Here is a 20,936-nt window from a genome sequence, read left to right on the forward strand (position 1 = left end):
AGTTTTATTACTTCACTTTATCGGGCGGCGATCATACTGAAAATTTTTCGCATCTTTATTTGAGTTCGCGGCTCGTAGATTGGGAACCCGTGCCTTAAGACCTCGCATTCCGATTTCCACCGAAAAATAACATGTTTCCCTGTCACTTTTTAAGTTTTAAGCTCTTAAAAATATGTATGTTGTTTTAAAAACTCTATTCACTAGCCGAGTTAAAACAGAAATTATATAAAATTTCCTAGATAGAAAAAAATCGCAAGGGATTCTTCGAAAATTATAAAAAAAACATAACTGGTTATGTTATTCAGCATGGTATGATAATTTAAAAAATCAGTGTTTCTTTAGAAGCTACTTATCTCAGATGTCGAGTGATTTTTGATCAATTTTAAATAAGTCGTGTTTTTTAAAGATTTTCAAAACAGTCGCTAACGCTTTTTAATTACAATCTTTTTTTTATTTAAAAAAACATAATTAAATTCGTACATGAAAATTATTAGTTTTCATTATTTATCCTGACGAAGAAACCATTGATTCTGAAACAGTTCGATCCTTTTAGATTAAATAATGATGTATACAAAGTTATTTATTGTGATGTCTGTACAAATTTGGATGGGTGCAAGAGAGATGGAATGCTTGCATGATCTTATAAAAGGCGATGCACGTTAGTTGTGTGCCTCTTTGGTTACAAGCAGCTCCCCAATAAATATCAGTACAAGATCAAGTACCTATCATTATTAAGTACGACCTTCACCCGCTACAATAATTCAACCTCTATACCACATTGGCATACAGATACATTTGGCATACATTACATTTATTTTATTTAAATGAAATTTACACCACAAATTGAATTTTCAATTCTTGAAAAAGTTTTAATGTTACCGCGCTCCATCCATCATATATCACCCTCTCACACCATCTTCAGTAATCTTCTTCTTTTTTCTGAAAGCGGAACCTTAAGCGCTCGCTTCATGTTCATGTTCATTATACTCACTCTTAAAATGTCAACCTTCGATCAATTTTCGAAAGTCACTTTAAAGCCTTCTAAATTATTATAAGGCTTTTAATCCGAATATTTGAAACCCTGCGTTATTACTTTGTAAAATTTGAAATAATAGAATATTCAGCCAGTTTATCTAGTTTCTATTCATGCATTCACGTTTTTAATTAAGCACCCGTATGTCACCTGCATTTTCTCGTTAAAATATTTTTTTTCTAGCTCCTTTACAAACATTGGAACAAAGAGAGCATAAAAGACCGACACAGGATGAAAATATGCATTGCGAAAATCATACTTAGTGAAGTTAAAAACGAAAAATTATCAAGCGGCTTACCTGCAAAAGCAGTCTGAAGTCCACATGACAGGAATAGCAGGAAATGCAGGTAGCTTCCTGCGCAGGCGGATTGTCCAATTCCGGTTCTGGTTCTCGTCATGGCTAAACTCTATCGTCCATAGCACACAATTATCGTCCCGCACAGATGATTAAAAATATTTCCAAGCGGTAATTAATGTCTATTCGAGCTTTCAAACCTGTTTTAATCCGCCAAACATTTCAATAGTGTATGAAAAAAGTCGAGCTTGCAGTTCATAAGGACTGAGAGTTATAGCTAGTCGTCTGTTTGTCTCATGACAATGGTAGCTGTTCAGCACTCAAATTAACTGAAATCTGTATTTTAACAGAGGAAATTAAAAACCGTCAAATAATTACTAAAATGTAGATGTCAGATACACAGAAAACGCACGAAACAATGAAAATAATTTTTTCATGTATGCATTTGATTTTTATAATAACGCGCCATGCTTAGCTCTTTGTTATTGAACGATTCCTATATTGTACGATATTATGATGATAAATACAATATGTAATTTTTTTAATGAAAAATTATGAAATATTTTTTTACTACAGTGTGTAAATTCGAGAAAAAGATTCCTAATGATACTTCAATTCGTATAAAATTCCACTATCTGATATTTGCATATGGAGCAAACTCAATTATGAATGATAATTTTCTGCCTGTTATCCTGTTATATGTACTGACAGTTTTATAGAGCCTAAAAGTTTATTTGATCGTTCAAACAAGTAAAACAATCGAATTACGAGGTAAAAAAACAGGGAAAGCTCATTTACACAAGACAAAAAATAGTTATGGTCGAGTAACTAATTGAAAGTCTGTAAAGATTACAGATTACATAATTTTTCATATTATTAATTTTTATTTTATTTTTTATTTTTATTTTTTATTAATTTACCTTGTTTAGTATTATTTAATGTCGTCAAGAAGCGCTGTCGGTTTTATTTTTACAAAATCCTGTCCTGAAACAAAGAAACAAAAACAATTTAAATAATACCATATAATAAGCAAAAATTATTAGCCTGAAACACAAATAGAAATTGAAAAAATCTTTATAGAAAAAATAAATGCCGACGTCGGGTTTTGAAACCGCACCCTTCCAATTGCCGGTCAGGTGCACTAAGTCACTGTGCTATGTCGACTTATTTTTAACAGCCGAATAATTCAATAAATACTAGAAATTTATTAGTTTTATTATTGCTTATTAATTATTTAGGGTTCGCTCAAAGTGTAATATTTAATCATTGAAGACAATATTAGCGACTCTGAAACGAGAATTTGAAAAATGAAATCTAGGAATTGAACCCAAGACCTCAGTATCGCAGGAAATTTGTTCTCCTACTGACATAAAAAATACACATAAATCCCCGTATATTTTTTTGCCAATTCCTATATGTGACAGAATCTGTTTCTGTTTCGTATTTTTGTTTGAGAGTCATATACATTTCCTCATTTATTAAAGGAAAAAGTACATGTTAGTAATAAGGTTAACAACTTACAATGATAATATTTAATACTACTCTTCCAGAGAAGCATTAGCTTGTAGTTGGAATATTATTCGTTAAAATTTATTGATTGGAACATTTGACGGGTATATTCAAACCTCACTAATCGCGGTTTGCCCTTCTCGATCGTACCTTTAATTTATTGATTGGAACATTTGACGTGTACATTTAAACCTTACTAATCACAGTTTGCCATTCTCGATTGTACCTTTAATTTATTGATTGGAACATTTAACGTGTACATTTAAACCTTACTAATCACAGTTTGCCCTTCTCGATTGTACCTTTAATTTATTGATTGGAACATTTAACGTGTACATTTAAACCTTACTAATCACAGTTTGCCCTTCTCGAAGGTACCTTCAATTTATTGATTGGAACATTTGACGGGTACATTCAAACCTCACTAATCACGGTTTGCCCTACTCGATTGTATCTTTAACGTATTCATTAGAACATTTGACGGGTACATTCAAACCTCACTAATCGCGGTTTGCCCTTCTCGATCGTACCTTTAATTTATTGATTGGAACATTTGACGGGTACATTCAAACCTCACTAATCGCGGTTTGCACTTTTCGATTGTACCTTAATTTATTGATTGGAACATTTGACGTGTACATTTAAACCTTACTAATCACAGTTTGCCCTTCTCGATTGTACCTTTAATTTATTGATTGGAACATTTAACGTGTACATTTAAACCTTACTAATCACAGTTTGCCCTTCTCGATTGTACCTTTAATTTATTGATTGGAACATCTAACGTGTACATTTAAAACCTTACTAATCACAGTGTTCCCTTCTCGAAGGTACCTTCAATTTATTGATTGGAACATTTGACGGGTACATTCAAACCTCACTAATCACGGTTTGCCCTACTCGATTGTATCTTTAACGTATTGATTGGAACATTTGACGGGTACATTCAAACCTCACTAATCGCGGTTTGCCCTTCTCGATCGTACCTTTAATTTATTGATTGGAACATTTGACGGGTACATTCAAACCTCACTAATCGCGGTTTGCACTTTTCGATTGTACCTTAATTTATTGATTGGAACATTTGACGTGTACATTTAAACCTTACTAATCACAGTTTGCCCTTCTCGATTGTACCTTTAATTTATTGATTGGAACATTTAACGTGTACATTTAAACCTTACTAATCACAGTTTGCCCTTCTCGATTGTACCTTTAATTTATTGATTGGAACATTTAACGTGTACATTTAAACCTTACTAATCACAGTGTTCCCTTCTCGAAGGTACCTTCAATTTATTGATTGGAACATTTGACGGGTACATTCAAACCTCACTAATCACGGTTTGCCCTACTCGATTGTATCTTTAACGTATTGATTGGAACATTTGACGGGTACATTCAAACCTTACTAATCACGGTTTGTCCTACTCGATTGTATCTTTAACGTATTGATTGGAACATTTGACGGGTACATTCAAACCTTACTAATCACGGTTTGTCCTACTCGATTGTATCTTTAACGTATTGATTGGAACATTTGACGGGTACATTCAAACCTTACTAATCACGGTTTGTCCTACTCGATTGTATCTTTAACGTATTGATTGGAACATTTGACGGGTACATTCAAACCTTACTAATCACGGTTTGCCCTTCTCGATTGTACCTTTAATGTATTTTTAATTATTTGACGGATACATTCAAACCCCACTAATCACGGTTTGCCCTTCTCGATTGTACCTTTAATACATTGACAAATCAAAGGGTTGAAGCAAAACATGTATTTAATTATCGGATACCTTTTTATCTGGATAAATCCCAGATTGTCAATAAGGCTCGAAATATTCGTTTTACATTACGAACACACTGCGAAATTTAAATTGAAAATCAATTCGACAATGGCGACCAATTTAGGTACTCAGGTTTGAAGGCATTCCTCTAACCTTTCACCGCCGAGTCTTCCATTCGTCCAAACAAGGGCTTCCGCACAATACATACTCCTGTCTTAAATAGATTTGCCGATAATCTAACCCTTTATCCTGCCATAATATATTAGAGATTTGTCTGGTTGGCTGCATCTCCAAAGCATTCAATTTACTAAATAAATCGGCCAGCATTTTCGACAGCCCACGTCAAGTGATATTATGGATCGGTTTAATGAAATTCCTTCAGTGAAATCATTTTTCTTTGGTCACAAAAAATGTCTTTCCACTCACATAAATCTTTTTTGTTTTACCCGTAATAATTTATAAAAGAATCGTTTTTAGCAATATAAGGCTATCAAAATATTTCCGGAAAACTGAGAATAGTTTTTTTACTTGATATTAAAATACAAGAATAAAAAATACTCGATTTATTATAAAAAAACGGCCTCCATAGCGTCTATTTCTAGGTACATAAAACACACATGATGTTTAGTTTAATATTTGGACATTGTTCAACGCTTGCAAAAGAAAAATACATTAATAAAATATAATTTAATCATGCATAACTTGTGTACAAAAATTCTTAATACATTCATATTTCTGATAAAAATTGTGTGAATTATAACAGTACCTACTCATTTTGTGGCTTTATTTAAATATTTACATTTGATCGTTACGGCCAAACAAATTACACCACCAAATATTATGGTTTTTCAATTTAAATTAATAAACCGACTCTCCTAATAGCAGAAATATTATCACTGATTCATTTCCAGCGCTGAATTACCGCATCTGGGCTCCAGCGAAATTATCGGCAAAGTTGTTAGGAAACTGGGCGTGAGCGTGAGTGTATCATTTGGAAAGGGAAAATGTAAATTAGCGAATGGTTCCACTAGGTTGGACAATAATTCAAATGCACTTGAAATAATTTATCTGCTTTATGAGTTCCGGATCTGGCGCGGGAATAATCTCATTGGCGGAACGTGGAACGTCCTTCGTACTTAAGTTTTGTTTCGGAAGTATTTAAATATATATAATAAACTCGAGACAATGGCCGAGGAGTGGTTGAAGTGGTAGGGTGAGGTTCGTGGAAGTGAAGAGGGGGGAGGGGAGGAGGGGAGGGTAGGGTAGGTGTTGAAGGCGGAAAGGACGTAGGGAAGGGACGCAGAAAGCGAAGTTTATAAGATAAACGGAAGAGAAGACTAAGTGGGAAACTTGTGGGAAAGGAAGGGGAGAATTTGTCAATGACGTTCGTTATAAGGAGACACACCGCTCACCGGGTTGCCAACGTTCACCGGTTACAGCGACGGTTTTCTGTAGACGTTGCCAGCTGTAATTTTAAATCCACCACTAGGTTGCCATACGCGCGGAACTCTGTGAAATATTTTCTCTTCGCGCGAGTTGTGTGGATGTTGTGTCTGGCTGGGGCAAAATGTGTGGTTCACTTTGAGATAAATTGCGATATGTAGTGCGTTTAAACTCAGGGCCGGAGATTAACGAATTATGTTCTCCGGGTTTCTGCTCATTATTAAACCGCGTCTATTGTGATTTTTGGAGCTCCAGAAATAAAATAAAAAAAATTATATTAAATCACAACAAAAATAAATTCTGTAAAATTTATAGTTTGTTTACCAAATAATTTCACGGAGAAATGCTAAATTGTCTGGAACATTTTAACATTCTCTAAATTCTCAGTAAATGATTAAATTCAAAAATAATTTTTTATTAATCACTTCAGCACTTTTTAACAGGAGTTTTATACCACCATAGAAATTATATTTTGAGATACCACAGCGAAAAAAAGATCTGATTCTGATTATTACAAATAATAATTATATAAGAAGATAGATATTATAAAAATACCAAGTAAATTATACATGCACTCTCTCTTTACTGAAAAATAGTAATTTAAAAAAAATATTTATAAAAAATAACTTTAACTTTATTTTTATTTTTATTTAACCTCATTTGGCCACTCGAATAATTTTCGGCATATTATGGAAAGTTTGCAAAACGTCTTGAGCCATCACTTGCCATAATGAACCAAATTCATAAAATCTAATAATATGGGATTAACGGAGAAAACATTGGCTGTAAGCTGTTCATATAATACGTTATTTTAAATATTAATTCAATCGGATGGCCAAAACGGAAATCTAACAATCAATCTCTCGACTGTATAAAAAACAAATATTAAGTATTACAACGAAAAAGAAAAGTTCCAATAAACTACTTTTTTGTATTAATTATTATTTTTTTGGTAAACTAATGTTTAAGACAAGATTTTTTTATGCATAGCACAAAGGGTAACAATTATTTTATAAGCAATAATTATTAGCCTGATATACTCATCCACATTGAAAAATCTCCTGATAAAAGATACATGACGACAACGGGACGTTCCCGTTGGCGTCATAATTGTATCGGGACGGTCCCGTTGGCGTCAAATTCATAAAATCTAATAATATGGGATTAACGGAGAAAACATTGGCTGTAAGCTGCAGTAAGCTGTTCATATAATACGTTATTTTAAATATTAATTCAATCGGATGGCCAAAACGGAAATCTAACAATCAATCTCTAGCCTGAAACACTCATCCACATTGAAAAATCTCCTGATAAAAGATACATGACGACAACGGGACGTTCCCGTTGGCGTCATGTATCGGGATGGTCCCGTTGGCGTCATGTATCTTTTATCAGGAGATTTTTCAATGTGGATGAGTGTTTCAGGCTAATAATTATTGCTTATAAAATGATTGTTACTTTTTTGTAGTTTGCCAATCAGTGCCTTATGCATTGAAACACTTTTTATGCTTATGTTCTTAGTCAAATAAATGTGAAAGATAACTAAATTGAGATTTTTTGTGCCAAGCAGACAATCACGATTCGTTGTCACGTTCGTCCCTTATTTATGCATAGAGGAAGATGGTCCAGAAATATGTAGATTATGCTTTCAGTTGGGTGTATGTTACTAAGTTTAAGCGCAGATGAACATAGTAAATTTAAACAAAATAAAATAACTGCCACTGTTTGCAAAAGAACTTTGTAATTTGAATTTGCTATTAATAAAATATTATTTATTTATTTGGAATATTCATTCTGAAGGAGTGGTATTTCCGAAGCATCTGCTTATTATTTTTATGGTACATAATGTGAAGCAATGGAATTATTATTTTTAGAAAAATTCTATCACCCACTATAAATCATATTCTTAATTATTATTTTTTTATGATAAACTTATGTTTATAAGACAAGGTGTTTTATGCATAGCACAAAGGAGAACAAATTATTATAAGCAATAATTAGTCGCCTGAAATATCCATAAAAATTGAAAATATTTTCCGAGTAGAAATCAATTCCGTTAACAGGAATTAAACTCGCACCTAATGAAGTCCGGTCAGGTGCTCTGGACGACTGAGCTACGTCGGCTTATTTCCAACACGTCAAATAATTCAATATGTACTGGTAGATCAACCAACAATTACCGCTTATTATATTATTTTCACCTGTAAACAACCAACTTTATTTTCTGGAGATATTTTCAATTGTATGGATATTTCAAGCGACTAATTATTGCTTATAATAATTTGTTATCTTCACCATTGATTTTTATAAAACTACTACCATATAGAAAGAATAAAAAATATGGAATTTAATGTTAACATCGTTTTTGTTAGAATATCCTTCAACTCGCTTAGTTTACATACGTAATTGATATAGAACAATATTGTATCATTGACTTTATATGTCGGTATGCACCTTTTTCCTTTCATGACGGAAGTATTACAAAGATTTTACACTTTAATGAGAATGATTGTGCCTATGCCACTTATAATTAGCGCAAAAACATGCGTTCTTCTATCGCCAAATTAAAGTCAACGTAAGGTTTTTATTTCGCATAAAAACGTTTTTTTCCACAAATGATTAACTCAAAATGTTCATTTTATGAGATTTGTTAAGGTTTAGGGTTAATTAGTAAAATATCGTCATATTTTGGGTGTGATTTTTTTAACAAAATTTTTATCGTTTTAGCCGGGTAGTCTCTGTAACCGGTTGTGCTACAAGCTGGTTTGTTCTGCAAAGGAAATTCAATTTGTTGAGAATAATGGGATTATACCAGATGACACTCGTCATACTTCTGGATTAACAGACGTAGTTCTACAATATTCCTACAGATTACTTAAAATGATAATATTATATTACTAAGATAGCAATTGCTTACTTGTCTGCTTTAGCGGAGAGAAAAGTAATATTACTCTGTCGAACAATACATTCAAAACAATGTTTTTGAATAATAAACAACGTCCAAGGTCGATTGTCTACTATAAAAAAAATATACTTTTAATCGAATACAAAGTTTTTCTTCAACATTTTGTGGTTGAGTGATTTAGTTAAACGTAAAAAAACTTTTTCGTTCTCATTTTAGGCGAATTTCGAAACAAAAACTTTTCGTTTCGAAAAAATGTGAAAAATGAAGTAAAAATGAGGCACGTCCCTGCCTACCAGACTATAAAAATCACACAAAGTGATTTTTAAATCAGTCCCAGTATTGAGAATTAATAAAATGAAATATTGTAGATGTAGTCAATTTCAAAATCATTTTTACACAGTTAGGGTTTGTATTCTGCGATAAATTATTCTACATAGAAAAAAATCTATGTAATGGGATTTGGGACTATGGAAAGGAAAATTTACATTGTATTTTAGCCCTCGGAGCGTAAAATAATCCAAAGCTATCAATTCCTGTCAATTCAATCCTCGAATTCCATTCAGAGTGATCGATTGAAAACGTACGTCAATATTTCCGATTAACGCTCAAAACACTTAGGTCCGTTGTTGATTCGCCGTGTACCTTCAAGGGGCAATAAAGAACCTTTTAGAATAGATATTGCAATAGAAAAATTGACTAAAATTTACATAAAAGCTTTGTTATTGCCGAAATATATCAACTTTTTGACAGAAATCAATTAATTTTCTAGAATTTTTTTTTTTACCTACTGTACCTACTATAACCGGTTTTTAACACTAACCCCACGCAGGGCCTTTATCCTCTTAAGATGCTGTGTGGAGGGGGTTTTTAAGAAAATGAAAATAATAAAGATTTGAGTAAATGATTGTAACCATTTTTACTTAGGTAAAACTTGCAGAAATTTTGAAACGAGGCTTAAGAAACATTTGAGATTTCTAAATGGCAATAATTATTCGGAATTACTTAACCATCTAATTGAATTTAACCATTCATTTGATATAAATACAGGTTTAAAAATGTGTACACACCACTAATGTTAGTGTGTAAAAATTTTGGTTTTCACTTAGATCTTTTAGAAATATTAGAAATTAGAAAAAAATTTCAATGGAAATTTAAATATTAGTAATAATCAGATTAATTTTGTCAATAACCTATCCTAAACATATTTCCATTTTAATTTTTTGACTTTGATCATCCCCCTCCTCCCCTTACTTTCATTTCTAGCCAGTCCCGATGAAGAGAACATTGTTCTCGAAACATGTTGATTTTTAAAAAATAAAGATTATCGTGGTAAAAACAAAGTGTTTTTAATTATTTCATTAAAAGAGATAAAGTTTTGGGACGGAAAAGGGTATGAGGGGCGGAAAGGAATCTTGGATTCAGTTTGTCTTATGATTGACTTATGGTTCCATCCATCTCGCTGAGGTGCATGACGATGGGTCGACCAACTGGAGAGATCAAAGAGTCTCCCTAATCCAGCCTCTCTTAATCTACCGCAAAGACCTGAACACATCTCATCCAATGAACCCGGAAACCCTAACGTAGCAAAAAACTTAGGGTGACCAGTGGCAAAGGTGTTGGTTATCCAATAAATGGTTACTAGGGCGGTGGTACCCATACACGCCTCCTTAATTGAATATTCCATTTTAGAATCAGAAATAAACTCTCGAATAGTGAGATCTGGCATTACAGCCTATATTTTCAGCCTCGAACGTCACTAGCATTATAAACTACTGGGATTCGGAAAATATATTTCAAATAATATTTGTGAATTCCTCATATTTATAATATTATTTTATTTATTGGAAAATGTGTATAGCGCCGCTTGTGTGAAATATCACCTCAGGGGCGCTTTACAGTTAATGCAGGTATTACAAAAAATATGAATATTACAAAAATAAATTGAAAATAAGTTAAATAAAATGAAGCACAGGAACAGGTGTTGTACAGAAACAGGTGACACGAAGATGGAGACTCTGCAGCACCGCTGTGACCTTCGGAAAGTCCATCATTCATCTCCATGTAATCTTGTGCCTGGTGATTGTGTTAGTGGTGCAATGTGCCCGCAATAAAAGGCGACGGTCGGGATAATAAATTACCCTGGGCACTTGTTAGAGCCTTCAGATTTTCCAAGAATTCCGTTGAAAACATCTGGCGTACCTCCAGTTACCGATTCTCGTCCCAAGTTCAACTTCAGCGAATTTCGAATATTTTTTCGCACAATTTTCGATTATTCATTTTTAACACACTGCACTCTAATCACATTACTATAAAGTTCTGCTTACGGTAAGCTAATTTGAAATGTTTATTGACTGATTTTAAAAATAATTTCAAAGGGATTTTGCCTCATTTTCCTTGAAAATACTAAAAAAAACACAAAGCGGTTGGAGGACGGCATGACGCGTCCGGCTGCCACGAAAGGCGCTACAATACTTGTGCTGTGCAAATAATTGTACATTTGTAAAATGGTAAAATTCGATTACGAAATTAAAATTTATGGAAAACGTTTGTTTTCATAGTTAAATTTTGAAAACTCGGAATACGAAATAATATGACAGTAAGATTAAAAGTTACTCCCTAAAGGTATACTAAGATCTTCCTTCGCAATCGATTTCCTACTTTCCTCCAAACAAATGTGCTTGAAAGTAATATTATTATGAAATATTACGCATTTACGAACGTTACAAATTCAATAAGCTATAAATGAAGCTGTTACAAAGTCCCGATTACAAATATTGCACGCGCCGATGTAATCCAATGTATTTACAACAAAAATCCGTAACGGCCGAAAAGGCTTAGGCGCGGCCTAAAAGCGATATACGTTTTACGTTTACGTTAATCTAATGAGGCAGATTAACGTTATTGAAGTAGGTTAATATTTAAAGTATCACGTGGAGGGTGTTGGTTGGGGGAAGGTACAAACGAGTTGGGTAATTACGCAAGTAATGAAAATAACCCATTTTAAAAAGTTTTTTTTTGTTTAATTAAATGGTCTTGGAAACTAATGAGAATCGCTGTGTTGCTTCGATTATTTTATGTAAATAGCTACTGTTAAAAAATATTTTTAGCAAAGGTCATATTTCTAATGAATAAGTTATTTTTTAAATTTGCTTTGGAATATGTACTTCATGCTGAGCATTTTTAACGTTAACGCCATAAAAAAAACTCTTGTATTATTCAAAGGTAGCCGATAAGTACATTCTGTTTTTAATTAGCTTGGTTCTCTAAATTATAAATAATTGTTTGGGAATTATTGTTTGATCAAGCTTAATATAAAAAATTCTTACAAATGAAATTGGTTTTATTTTGTGTAAAATAATAATTTAAAAATTATAGATTCCCGTTTTCATATTGTTATCAAAAACAAATAAGTTTATTTCACTGAAGAAATTATTTTATAATTAGATACATGAAAGAAATTGTTTTTATGATGGAAACTATAAAAAAGCTCTATGTTTAAGTTCTATGCATAAATTCATAACAACGCGCTAATCCATTGCGACACAAACATGTATTCAGATGGTAGATGTAACATCAAATTTTTTAACCGGTTAGTAATTGAGTGGGTAAATGCGTCGGGTTCCTCTCTGCTAGAAAAGTCGTCCATCTTTGCAAAAGCAACTTTTTCACTTATAACGATGAAAGTAGGAGAATTTTTTTTTTTTTTTTGTCAAAAATTTTAAATAAACTTGACATTTTGGTGTTTTTTTTTTAATATGAAATTGTTAACTATTTGATTCGGTTAAATTATTATTATTTCGAATTTTACAAACCGCGATGCAAAAAATGCGGACAGCGAACAACAATGGCGTCAAGAAAAAATGTACGAAGACGTCATTTGTAAAAGTCCTGCAATGGGAAAAAAACAAGCTCAGATTTTTCCCATTATCTCTCTGTTTCATTTCATCGATGACTTTGGCATTGTTTTGGCAGGAAAAGCTTCCGTATTTCCGCGTTTAAACAAAAAGAAACCAACGTCATAATAGAAGAATCATCCTACGCCTCACCTGTCTAAAATTCCCGATAGCTAGAATAGAATTTTATTATGCTGCGGGCGTAAAATAATTTAAAAAACCCCTTGACTCTGTACAGAAGCGGGCGCGGTGCTCGTTTTAATAGATTCCCCTGTCTTAAAAGACGGATTGCAATATTTAGAACACAGGCGTTAGGTGCGAATTTTGTTCTTGTTATACCGGTATTTCAATGGAAAATCCTCAGAGAAAGTAGCGTTATTGATCTCTTTAATACCTGTGCATAGTCAAGAAACATGCCAACATTTGTACACGATTGTTAATTGTCACATAAGAACTTTGAGAAGGGTCTCTGCGACTCGTTGATTAGTTCACCAGCTCGGCTGTTGAACGATTTCCTCCATCTTATAACAAGGATCTTATCAGACTTATATTCTGTCCTTCCTCTTCTCAAAAAGAGCCACCACACAGCATTTATTATTTTCAGATAATATAAAAAAAACTTTCTCACTTCAGAAACACATATTTTCACTAGTACATTTGGGACCCAGGAGTAGAATAGAATTTCTTTTGATGAACATTTACAATTTGCGATATCGGTTTTTTTTTAAATCGGTACAAACGGGATGGTAGATATTATCACCCTTATCCACTAATATCCTAACCTTTATCTCCCCATCTCTTTTTTTCCTCACTACCTCGAGCCTCACAATATACGTCATTTAGGGATTGCCATATTCTTACTGTATCTGGACAATTGGGAGCAGTTGGAATTCTTGCGTGGTACTCGAAAATTATATAAACAGGATGATATTCACTAAACTAATTAATGTTGTAGAAAACTGAAAAGATATGATAATATTGATAAATTGGTGTTTTTGAGTATTTAAAAAAATAAATGTTATGCTAAAAATAAAAAAAGAAATGCATTCTCATAAAAATATTATTAAATTGATAATTAATAACCATGTATTCATAAATTAGGTACATATATGTATATTGTATATACACGGTGATAACTTTTATTTTTTTTATTTTTTTTATTTTTTTTTTTATTATTTATACCCGCTAAACTGCCAAAGCAGTTTGTCAGCAGGTCAGTTTAACATAATATATTACTTAAGCATACAGATAGCCAGAAATCACAATATTTAAAATAGATACAGAAGAGTTTAAATAAGAACTTATATAATGACAAAACAGAGCCAAATATAAAAAAAGAAACAATAGAATAACTTTTAACTGACTACAATACAAAATAATAAAATACAAAGACAGTCAGTTGTAACACAGGCAAATTACTCATATTCATATAAATATTTGCATAAGATTATAAACAATATCAGTATAAAAAAGCTTGATCTATTAACCATTTTTTAATTTTATTTTTTAATTCAGGGGTGCAATTTGATTGAATTTTTATGTCCATTGGAATCTTATTAAATATGGTAGGCACAAGATAAGAGAAAGTCCGTTGTCCGTATTTATTTATAATTTTCGGAATGGACATACCTTCATTTCTATTGAATCTTGTGTCATATGCATGATCTACTTTTTCTTTGTATATTGAATCTGACGTTATGTTTTGACATATAATTTTAAACCATAATATTCCTCGAACAGATAATACGTTAACTGACTCATATAATAATTTTATATCTCTTCTTTGTGCATAAATACGTTTGTTTACCAAAAGCTTAGTCATGGAGTTTTGAATTGATTGGATGTAACCTATATTTGTCTTGCAGGAGTTTCCCCAGGACGTTATTCCGTATCTGATTGTAGATTCCACTAGTGACAAATAGATTATTTTTAACGTACTTATAGGCATAAAATATTTAATTTTGTAAATTCTCCCCGCAATAGCTCGTAGGCGTTTGCATATGTTGCTAACGTGTGTATCCCATTTCATATGCGCATCTACTGTTATCCCCAAATATACATACGTTTGTACCAGTTCAATGGTTCCACATTTACAGGACTGTGAAGAATTGTGTATACACTCAGATGTATGCGACTTTATTATAGGCGTGATGGTGTATTTGGCATGTGGAGATCGTATATGCATCAATTTAGTCTTTTGCTAAATAATGTTTTTTTTTTATATGTGTTTATTCAGTTTTTTTTTATTTGTACATTATTTTCTCTTACTTAGATCTTACAAAACTGATCAATCAGTTTAATTGTAAGAAATCTCTCACTTTTTCTATTTATTAGCTTATAGCAATATATTTAATTTCAACTTGATATCTTGGTACCACAATATTAATTGTTTTTATGTTTGACGGAGGTAGAACGATCTAATTTTCGTTTTTATTTTTGAATGACATGTCTCATTTTTAATATCTTCTGGTAATGAGTTAAACAATTCCGGAATTTTATGTCTTTTTGTTCTATCTCCGTATACATTTTGCGATATTTTAATAATAAACATTTGTGCTTCTCTATGCCTAGTAGGGTAGTTATGGTTTACAGGTTTTTTGAATTCTGTATTCCAGAATTCATCTAGCGTTAGTTGGTAATCTATCCTACTATGTATAGAGAGCACATTACACAAAGAAAACATTTTTTTATAATCGCCTACACATAATTGTATTTTTTTTTTGCCCGATATCAATTTTAGGAAACGGATTTGTAATTGTTCTATTTTATTTAAGTACGTTTTATACGTTAATCCGTAACTATTTACTCCGTATCCTATAATTGATTCCGCTAATGCATTATATATACAGTATAATATATTTTTATTGACAAAGTTTTTTAGGTGATAAAATTTCCCTAATATGGATCTTAATCTATTACATACATTTTCAATGTGATTTGACCAGTTAAAATTGACATCTATTGTAAGACCAAGGTATGTATATTGGTAAACTTTTTCTATGTTTGGGCATTTACATGGCAGAGATTGGTTTTTTGTGTGAAAACAATCGTATGAATAATCGTAATGAATCGTATAAAATTTTACTAATTTATTAAGAATATCTTTCAAATAAAATATATCAAAAATCAAATCAAATAGAATATCTTACAATAAGTAAACATTTATATACAAAAAGCGAGAAATAATTAACTAAAAAATCTGCCTCGACACAGGTTCGCCTAGTGAGGCAGGTTATGCACAATTTAAAATATAGTATATTATGCTATATCTTTATAACACTCATACATATTTACTTTTTCTTCTATTAGAAACTGTTCTTTTATTGTAAAATTAGTTTTTCAACAAGATAATTCTTACTAACTTACATATAAGTATTTTACTTATTAATGATGGATTATATATTCTGTAATTTTTTTTTATGAAATAAATAAATTTATATTTAAAAATTCGTCGTAATCCAGTTTAAACAGGATTGCAAGCCTTTAACGAATGAATTGATAGGTTTTCAGATAACCTTTCAGCTAAACACTAGTGTTATCGCGATGTCGGCACACGTGTTTATAAAAATTACAATTCTTTCGTATTTCGTCACTGTACATTTTCAGGACAAATTCTGTTGCATGAACACATGCTCCGAAATATAAGGAATGAACTAAAAGTTTTATAGGAAATTGCCTGCAATCGCGTTTTAATATGAAATACCCCAAAAATAATTTTTCAAAGCATCACTACACGTCTAAGGGATACACGTTCAGTGGGTACCGGGTTATGGTAAAATGCCAGCCCTAGGATATACTAATGGCCATTTAAAAGAGATACGAATGTATTGCGCGTAACTGAAATTTAATAAACGTTATTTATTTTGTAGCGGCTTACTGAGCCTTGCGTTCTTGTTACCTACTCTGCTCGGGCTCTCTACGGTGCGTGCGTGCGAGATGTTTCGGCATTTAAGTTGATTTACATACGGCGGCAGTGTAAATAAAAATACTGCTTAATTCCATAAATCTTGATAGTTTATTTCGATGGAATTATGAGGTATACGGCTGCGAGCTTTTCGCCCAAGGCCGGCGGAATTTTTGCACATAAATTGCCTGGTGCCTACAATTTCGCAGCTTCAAACTAATTGCGAAATCTGCATAATAATACACCGCAAGGCTGGGAAATATTCCTACACACTGGATAAATACTTTCATCCCTTGCTAACCGACGGTAAAATACTCCCTCGGGGTGGGAGTTGATTTAAAATTTCATCAACTTGGATTTCCTGACATCAATAATTCATTTGTCATTAACGGCACAAGTGCCATTTACCCACATGAAAGTTATTGACAGTTACATAGTACAATATGTAACTGTCAATAACGGCACAAGTGCCATTTACCCACATGAAAGTTATTGACAGTTACATAGTACAATATGTAACTGTCAATAACGGCACAAGTGCCATTTACCCACATGAAAGTTATTGACAGTTACATAGTACAATATGGAAAGAAAGGAAACATTGTAAGATTAAATAAGTTAACAAGAAAAAATAACAGACAATAGTATCGAGTTATTAAAAGAAATAAAGAAGAAACAAAAAACTGTTAGTCAGTGATCTCATTATTATAAGCTCTGCTAAAATTGTAGCCTGAAACCGGAGTGTGATTGTTACAATTTTATACATACGAGTACTATGGAACCTTGATCTGTTGTGAGGAACATGAATGTGAATTAAAATTAATATATCAGGGCTGCCTACCTGATAATATACAAATTTGTATAAAAATAAAAGAGAATGCTGTGTTTGTAATATACCAACATAGCAATTGAATATGAGGATAGAATGAAATCATTAAATTATCTATATTATGATAAATATAGTTCCTTATATACATGAAATTTAAATCACCAAACTCATGAGCACCTCGATTCTCTAGCAAGACGGTTTTTTGGTTTGAATCCTAAAATTCCTAAGATCAATTCTATTTTTCATATTTTCATAAAAAATCATTCGATTTTTTGGTAGTTGCAAATATTGAATTCTCTGTATTGATATCAACGGCATTTAAAACCCAAAAATGGATTGAAATAGATTATTTAGCGTTAACTGAGCAGACATGCACAGCCAGGATATTATCTTAAATCTTGCTGTTTCTTTTCTCCACCGCCTCCCCCACTTCCCAATACATGAATAATAATATTCTCCGTAGTTCCACCGACTTACAGAAAACTCACATGATCATATACAAATAAACGCCAAAATAATCAAACATTTTCAACGCTCACAAGAAAGCATAATCCAGATGTTGCCATGCTAAATGCTTTTCATTCAAAGAACCTAATGTTTAAGTAAATTTTTGTAACTGGAAAGCATTGGGTGAAGAAGGAAACATTAAAATTCGTATAATAGTTACCCGAAAGCTCTCAGATATATTTCCGAAAAGCTTTGTTTTCTTAAACCTGAACACCATTAGCGAAAATTGAAAAATATTAATATTGCACGTTCTCACCAGTCGTACTAAAACTTCCCGCCGCGCAGCTCCGATAGCTGAACAAAGAAAAGGAAGAAAGAAGAACTAAAACCAACTTAACAGGACACTTTGAATGATTTGGAAGTGAAGGGAGTTGAAAGTGAAGAATATTACTTCAGCGCGGAACGCCTATTGATTTTATGAGAATTTAAAATGCCATACAAATCAACGGGACAAAATGGCCGTAAAAAATAAAAAAAGAAGAACTACATAAAATGAAACTACTTATTTAATAATCATCATGTTATTACAGGTTCGTGAAATAAGGCAGGGGAAGCTGTGCCTCCCCTAAAAAATGGAGAAGAAAATGGTAAAAAAGTTTCACGTATATATACATGAATTCAATTAAAGTTACTTCACTTTAAATACGCGGTTAATTCTTAAATTTTAATATTTCCTTCTTTTTTTCTTTATTACGGTGTTTTGGGTTTTCCGACCAATATAATAGACACATACCCGTGTTGTGACGGTCGGGTTACTTTGCTATTTGATTGGATCTCCATTTTTTTTGCTGCTATTAAACTATGAAAGATCGTTGCATTGATTTGATCTTCCGATAACGAGGTATGTTGGTATGTAGGGATAATATATAGTATACATCATTTTGAAAAAACATGTTTGTGCCTCTAAACTTTACAACCCCAAAAACAGTCACTGCATCATCTGATAAACATACATTTGTTTGATATTATGACTCTTTATGTAACCCAATTCTAGTAAGTGATTAACCTGATTGTGTAATCTTCTTAAACTTGTTCCTCTCTTATTCTGCTCTCCGCACATTTGCCCTACAAATTCACATAAGTCTCCGTTCCTCCCGTTTTAAATATTATCAATGTGTCGGGTTCCCATTGTCGGTTCAAGACATCCATCAATTCACGAACAACACTTTCTGCTTATTTTGATGATAACAGGAGTTTTTCAAACATCGTTAGGGTGTTCCTAACCTGGGAATGCTAAAAAAAGTGTTCATTGAAAAAAAAAAAAAAACAAATTAACAAGCTTCTAGAAAACAAAACTTCACTCAGAATGTAATATTTTATTGAACGATTAAATCTCCAGCAGAATAGTCTTTATTATTTATTATTAAACATTTTGATTCTCTTTGGATTCATTGAAGGTGTTACGTCCTAAGCCACTGTAACTTTGATTTAGTTTACAAGGGGAGAGATAAATTTCTTTTATTTTTCTTTGCTAACGAAAAATAACGCAGTAATGATCTAATCAAGAACCCTCAGTAGCTGGGCCGACAGGACTAAAATAAAGGAAGAAAACATCTCAACCTCCAAATTTGATCTCCGTGTGGCATTTTAAAGATGAAAAAACGAACTCGTACATTTTGCCGGAAAAGCAAACGAAGTTTCCTTTACTTTATTATGGACGTAATAAGGAAAAGTTCTACTGAAACCATAAATAAGACTACAGGAGATGAGAACCCTCCAATTTTAAAGGCACTTTGAATATTATAATGGGACGAATTAATTTCCATAAAGTGGCACTTCAAATTTTAAATAAAACCCCATTTGAGTCAAATATTTATCACAGAAATGCATTAAATTTCCTTTTTAATATTCCACCCCGGTTTAAGTGTTTATGTTCGGGTCGGAATCTATAATTTTTGAATATTCAATATACGCCTAAAGTTTAAATTGATTCTATCGGATAAAGTGTGACTTTAAAAATTTGAACGGTTAAAATGTACATAAAATCAGTAGGATTAATCAATTTACATGAGCCCCGTGTATTTGGAGTGATCAAAAATATTGACAGGACTGGGTTTAGACTTTCCGAGTTATCAACTAAAATTTTTGAAATCCTTTAAAAACAAATAATTTACATTCGCAGATATTTCCCCTTTCGCTTGTAATAATAAGATTAAATGGAGTAACTACATACTATGATTTTAACAAATACATTTAATTTAACTTCATCACACGGTTTCGGAAGAATCCTTGATCTGCTCGAGAGTTATAAGTTCATATTTTAAAATAGTTAACAAAAGTATTACCATACTAACATCGCTAAATGGTGGGATATAAATGAGATATTTAAAACAAAGCGTTTTGACAATAAATACTAAAATATAATGTAACATACTTTGCCAGAAACAATACATTTATAGTATATAATAAACAATGTGAATATTAAAAAAACGATCTCATAATAAGTTATCCCAATGTTGTAAGTTGTAATTGTTTCATAGTATGTAACTCCGTATTTATCACTAAATATTTCATATTTTCTCCCCAAAAAATAACAACAACTGACTTTATTTTTCATTGGTTAAGATTCTTAAGGGAGGGGGTAGGAGATGGTCAGTTGGGAAATGGAGGGCATTCAACGACGCACTTGGGCTTTAAACGTCCCAATGGTCGGTCGTGGATACCGGACACTCTCGTGTCTCTGAATTTTGAATTCAAATCATGATAATTTAACTAAACTTCGGAAATTATGTTTCAAAATAGAATCAAATGTACATTAGAAGAAATGAATTCAGTGATTCGGCGTCCCTTTTCCTGGCTGCAGTAGAACAATGAGATGGGTAAAG

The 20,936-nt window shown here is 32.3% G+C and overlaps 1 protein-coding gene across 2 annotated transcripts in view; it reads right to left on the reverse strand.

Moving 5' to 3' along the window:
- LOC149425895 (hemicentin-1-like) overlaps nt 1-20,936 on the reverse strand; it is a 440,318-nt gene that overhangs the window by 367,353 nt on the left and 52,029 nt on the right. The window contains exons 2-3 of one of the 2 annotated variants that reach the window (XM_089645098.1): nt 2,249-2,307; nt 1,332-1,528 (exon numbers count right to left, since the gene is read on the reverse strand). In XM_089645098.1, the coding sequence (XP_089501224.1) occupies nt 1,332-1,431 (100 nt within the window). In that variant the 5' untranslated portion in view covers nt 1,432-1,528; nt 2,249-2,307. Of the gene's footprint in view, nt 1-1,331; nt 1,529-2,248; nt 2,313-20,936 lie in introns of both variants that reach the window. The other variant, XM_089645106.1, reaches the window with a different exon arrangement.

The sequence above is a fragment of the Hesperophylax consimilis genome, chromosome 2 (genome assembly GCF_061612785.1).
Source record: "Hesperophylax consimilis isolate HC1 chromosome 2, BYU_Hcon_1.0, whole genome shotgun sequence".
NCBI classification, from domain to species: domain Eukaryota; kingdom Metazoa; phylum Arthropoda; class Insecta; order Trichoptera; family Limnephilidae; genus Hesperophylax; species Hesperophylax consimilis.